Consider the following 6000-nt stretch of genomic DNA (forward strand, 5'->3'; position numbering starts at 1 on the left):
TGTTGTGGGTTCGAATCCCATCAGAGGCTTGAAGTTGTGTCCTTGGGAAAGGCACTTTACATGAATTTTCCTAATTTCACCCATGTTAGAATGGGTACTAGGCTGTAGACAGCAAAAGATCTTGTCAGTTTGTTAGTGTTTTAGTATGTGTAATCTGCAGCTTGCACTGTGTGCTTCCCTGAAAGCCGAGAATGTTTCTGATTTGTGTTCCAGGTTCTGCTAGGTGAATAACTGTTGCAAAGGTCATGGAGCATGCTGTAGAGCGTGGATATGTGCTATATGAAATCAATTTTTATCACTTTTTTTTACGCCTCAAATCAATTTTTAATCACCTCTTTTTACGCCTCGAATGTTTCTCTGTCTTTTTTCTGTTGTGAAGGAAAATGCAAAGCTTGCAGCAATAAATGAATCCCTGCAGCAACAAGTTCAACAGTCTTCACAACTGACTGAAAGATATGCTGCCTTGGAAAATCAGTACAAAGCACTTGCTTTGGTGGCTCTGGAAGCGCCTGATTCAAAGATGAAAGAACAGGTGGGTTAGATTCATATATAGAATTTTAAAAATCAAATTGTTTGTGTCAAATATTATAACTGCTGCAGTAGGTTTTTATGGGTGGGGAGGTGGGAGGGAGCAATGTACTTTTCTTTTCATAGAAAACAAACTAACCCACTTATTATACATTTTCATGAGCTAGTACATTGCTTGAGGAAATATTTCCTGTCAGTGAAATTAGTTAATATTGAGTGATCTGTGATTTCATATTAATAGTAATTATAATAATAGTAATAGTATTAATATTAATAATAAAGATCACTTCCGTAGAGCTCACTCCTTGGTGCTTCTAGTTGCTTCAGAATAAAATAAAATAAGAAATTTGACAGCTTACACAATGACATGCTTCGCGCATACCCCGGCCCATTCAATGTACTACAATCTTTTCAATACATATGCCCCTGTAATCTGATAAAAGAAACATACACAAAAAAGACATTCACTGTAGCTGCTAATCACACTTCTTGTTGGAAGAAGAATACATCCATAATCTGACGAAAGAAAAGGTACCCAAAAAAAAGTACTCTTGCTGTTTATTTCACTTGTTGGTGAAAGAAGAAGCAGACTAGCTGGTAAAATAATATTTTAATAATTGAACGTATTTATGGTCATTTGTTGTGACAGCTGTCGAAGACGTCTGAGGACGAGAACATGATGAAGGAAGAGCAGCAGAGACTTCAGTCGGAAATTTCAGCATGGGAAGCAAAGTTTGAAAAGAAAAATGGCAGGGAGCCCACAGAAGATGACAAGTATGTTGAGTTCTGAATTGCACGAGGGACTGTAGTAGCTATGTTTTGTTTTTGTGTTTTTGTTTGAATTTTACATTGTGTAAGGCACAAATGGGAACAGGACATACAAACTTGGCTTGGAACCAAAAGAACTCTGGCAGGCGGTATGGATAAAGTTTTATTGCAGAGAGGTCCAAGAAGTTAAATCCACCTGCTGGATAACCTAAGGAGAAGAAGAAGAAGAAAAAGACACAAATAGGTAATTTCAAAGGTTTGCCCTTATATTGTAAAATTCTGAGAGTTTATTCTACTAGCCTTGCACAAAACGGAGCAGGACAGAAGACAAAATAAGTACAGTTAAAGGCTATCATCTTTCTACAGAGAAAACTTGTGGTGTATGACCGGGACCCCATTCAGCATAGGAGATGCACCCCTTTGTTGATGGGAAGACTATACCTGTTAGCCAGCTCGATAATATGGTCAGTACCATATGACCCTAAAATGTGGTTATACAACCTGAAGTGGATACAAATTGTTGTGAGGAGTCTAGAAGGTTGTCTTTTTGTTATCATCTTCCATAATCATAACAGCCAATATTTCTTTTATGGCAATAACAATGACAATGACAATCTTTATTCATATTTCCTGTAACTCGTAATTTTTTAAATTCCATCAAGGCCGGACTCGGTGAAAGAGTTGTACATTCAACATCAGGAGGCTTCAACTATGGTCACATCGCTAGAACAGCAAAAAGAAACCCTGACAAAACTGAACTCTGGCGTCGTTCCCCCTGCTCCGGAGAGTGTAACAACAGGCGCAGAAGTGGCTCAGCCAGAGGTCATGACTGTGGAGGTTTGTGGTATACAGCAGATAGTAAAACGGTTAAGACTTGGTAGTATTTCCAAAATATTTAATGACTAGTTCTACGTTTCGCTCTCGAAAGGCTTCATCAGGAACATTCCGAATATAAATGACTACACTAGCTGTAGAAACCAAAGTGCATATATTCAGGTCACAATGCTAAAAGGTGCGGTGAACACAAATCGGAAAGGTCAGGGAAAGGGGAATACTAAGGCAAGAAGTGGTAGAGAGAGAGAGAGAGAGAGAGAGAGAGAGAGAGAGAGAGAGAGAGAGAAGGGGAGGGGGTGGAGGTTTGTTGTGTGTTCTTCATTGTGTACGGTGTAGCAACATGACATAATGAGTCATATGTATTTTGACAATATACTGCCAAGAGGATGACATAAAAGATCAGTCCAAGCCCCCTATATGTGGTTGAAAACTATATTTATATAGCTGCTTTAATTCATAAGTTGTAGTTTCTTGAAGTTACGTACCCAGAAACACAGAGATTTGTTCAAAATGAAGGTTTTGCTCAGTATCTGGAAATGACTTTTTTTGTTGCACTGCTACAAAAGCGTATCTGTGACAAGTGAATTTATACTCATGAGGAAAGTAGAATGTTTAAACAGTATACTTGCTTTGTATCGAATAATTTTATGTTTTTAATTTATCAGTAAAGCATTGTCTTTGATATCAGTTTAAGTTTAGAATCGCAATCTTTTACCAGAGAAATTGCAGGTCTTAAAAAACAAGTGACATGATGTATTTGAATGCCATACAGTTTGATTCTCTCTTGTGTGTGAGTCAATCCCAGTTCCGTCATGGCAGGTGAAGGTTCCTGACCCAGAAGTGGTGACGGCTCTCGAGGCCAGTCAGCAGGAAGTCAGTGATCTCAGAAGTCAGCTGGCAGAGTTGTCTGCTCTTGGTGGCGCGGCGGCTGTGGGTGCTGCAGCTTCAGACGATGTTGTGAGTGCCGCAACTAAATGTATCACCAGTGGGATAAAATTGATGTTTTCTGTGTTTAAAACTCTAGTGTGTTTTTCAATCTTCCTTATGTGAATAGTTTAGACTAAATTTGAAATTCGGGTTTAACTCAAAGTTGAAAAAACTTTCATTCAAAGTTCTCATGGCACTCATATAATCTTATGCAGTTGCGAGCGCCGTAAAACGTAAAAAAACTCTACTAAAACAAAACAACCAGAAAGTTCTCAAAATTTCCTTCTTGGTTTTCTGGTTCTCGGGTATTAAACAGACTTTTCAAAATAACATATTTTTTTCTGTTTTTAGAGGCTTTCCTTTTTTTAGTTTCCCCTTCTTTTCCTTGCTCACACTGACCCACTTATTTGTTTTCAAATATCGAATTATAGTGAAGTTGACTTTTTTGAAAAATGAAAGTAGCATACTTGTTTCTTCAAAATTCTTTTCATCTTCAGGTAGATAAATCTGAAATGGATGCAGCAAATGCTGCTCTCCTGCAAGAGAGAGCAGCTCATGATAATACAAAAGCAGAATTGGAAAATGTTCAGAAACAACTGGATACCTTGAATGAGACACTTATAACAGAGAAAGCGCAAGTTGAAGCAAAGATGGAAGAGTACAAACGTATACTGGAAGCCAAAGTTGCTGCCAGAGAAGAGGTACATTTTGCGGTTGTTAATGCTTTATTTGTGTAAAGGAATAGATTTTGTCAGATATCATCATCATCATCATCATCATCATCATCATCATCATCATCATCACATATGTTTGAATGTCCAGGAACAATGGCAATTCGAATGGAGTTTTTTGGACGAGCGGAGGTGCCGCTAAGCATATTGACAATGGAGCCGAAAAAGAGCCTCGCTCTCGCTCGAAGATTTCTTCGTGAAGTCCGTCAGGCCCATTAAGGAAACAAAAATCATCATCATCATCATCATCATCATCATCATCATCATCATCACCACTATCATCACTTATCAAACAATTCCCCCTTTTCATGTTTTGTATTTCTTGAAGCACAACAATTTGTACCGTGCTGGCATAATTTTACATAACTGTAACAAATATCGGCACCAAAATCAGGACTTGAGAAAAAAAAAGATTTTGTCAGCAATTCAAAAATGAATGTTTTCTCAATGCCTAATGCGACTTGTAATTCTCTCTGACTGTCTGTCTGTTTCTCTGCTCTCCCTCTTTTCTTTTCTTTTTTTCTTTCTTCCTTTTTAGAAAATTATGTTGAGGGAACTGTTACAGCATTTTAGATGCACAGTGTTAGTGAAGCTTTTTCTTCATTTCTCATTCAGTTTGAAGAACATTTTCTGTGAAATGAGGCCTAAGTAGGTTAATATGTTAACTCTTTGAGCCATGGCCCCTTGAGCCTACAAGGCTCCAGTCCCTGAGCTCACTAAGAAAACGCCTTGTTGACCCCCTGGAGGTGTAAGTTTGGTCGGCAGATAATTTTTTTTTTTTAAAGCCAAAGGGAGAAATGATAAGTAGTTGTTTGTACAAGTGATTGTCTTGGACAGGTGGCTGTTAGAGCAGGTTCGATTTTATTTTTAGACTTTAAGGTTATCCTGGACTAGTTCATCTTGCTGTCTTACCAGGTAGATTTGAAGTGTTCAGAAAGCAAGAAACATGGTTTTAAAATTCTTGCTTTTCCAAGGTTTTGAGCTATATTATAATTGACTACTGGTGAAAAAAGTAGAGAGGGATTATTGTTTCAGAAGCTTTTGAACTAAATAACATTGTCTTTTGCAATGCATAAAGGAGCTTCTCTGAGCAATAGTCTTTGAAATATGAATGTAGCATATAAGAGTGACAAGCAAATTTGACTTGAAAAACAATCAATTTTCTTCTTTACTTTCAGTTTTTTTGTGGGTATCAAGAAGTATGCAGGTTTCTTGATTTTGCAGTGTACTTTTCTGTTGTTTGTGTCTCATGGTTTGTTGAAATATTAACTTTGCAGGAAATCTCCAGCCTGAAACAGAGGAAAGAGGAACTGGAGGAGGAGAGGCTGAAGGATGTTCCTCTAGACACTGCGAAAGAAATAAAGAATCTCCAGAATAAGATTGTGGGTTTTCATAAGCGTGTGCTATGCCTTGTTGTCTCATCTTCTCTTTGTTTGAAAATCTCTTTTGCCTTGGTTGAAATAGGAATAATTTGAAAGAAAAATGTCTGTAGAGTAGTTAGTCATCTTGCCTTTGACGTGTAATTTCCAGGACTCATGTTTAGTTCAGCCTTCTTCATGATGAAAGAAAATTGAAGTGTGGAGTCATCATACCTTATGAAATAATGTCTCCATATTACTAAATGGCGGTAGCCATGTCTTCATGTGTAAAAAAAAACCATTTTTAACCTGTTTGAAAAAGGAGACCTCAACTGGACCTTTACTTTTTATTGTATAACATTTTCACCTTTTTAAACTTTATGTTTGTTCCACTTAGGAATTTACTTCTAGTCGAAAATAATACTTTAGTATCTAATTTAATGGTTTTTTTGGTCATAATCTTTACTTTGTATTTTGTTGTTATTAAAAAAAAGTTTTTAAAATTTCTGCTTGGAATTATTTTGTTCAGCGATCTCTATAGTATTTTTTTTGGACATATTTCCTCTTAGGATTTTGCTTCATGACATTCAAGTCCTGTGGACCTTATATCAACCACTTTTTTGTGTTTTTTCTACAAGACTGTTATCATTTCCTCCCCAGTCTGTGCTGGAGAATGAGAAGTCTTCTGTCAGCGTGGCTCAGGCAGGTGTCCAGGCCCAGCTGTCTGAACTGACCGCCAAGCTGCGGGTCAGTGAGGAAGCTCTCGATGCACAGAAGGCGAAGCAGTCACAGCTGGAGGTTTGTGGGAACTCTCTCTCTCTCTCTTTCTCTCTCTCCCTCTCTCTCTCTCTCTT

The 6000-nt window shown here is 37.7% G+C and overlaps 1 protein-coding gene across 1 annotated transcript in view; it reads left to right on the plus strand.

Moving 5' to 3' along the window:
• The window catches only part of LOC101857690 (myosin-2 heavy chain), a 31942-nt gene that overhangs the window by 12782 nt on the left and 13160 nt on the right, over positions 1-6000 (plus strand). Inside the window, exons 14-20 of the mRNA XM_005111446.2 lie at positions 380-532; positions 1178-1302; positions 1959-2133; positions 2950-3087; positions 3555-3758; positions 5066-5170; positions 5807-5944. Of these exons, the coding sequence (XP_005111503.1) occupies positions 380-532; positions 1178-1302; positions 1959-2133; positions 2950-3087; positions 3555-3758; positions 5066-5170; positions 5807-5944 (1038 nt within the window). The remainder of the gene's footprint in view (positions 1-379; positions 533-1177; positions 1303-1958; positions 2134-2949; positions 3088-3554; positions 3759-5065; positions 5171-5806; positions 5945-6000) is intronic.

This window comes from Aplysia californica, unplaced genomic scaffold (genome assembly GCF_000002075.1).
Source record: "Aplysia californica isolate F4 #8 unplaced genomic scaffold, AplCal3.0 scaffold01059, whole genome shotgun sequence".
NCBI lineage: Eukaryota > Metazoa > Mollusca > Gastropoda > Aplysiida > Aplysiidae > Aplysia > Aplysia californica.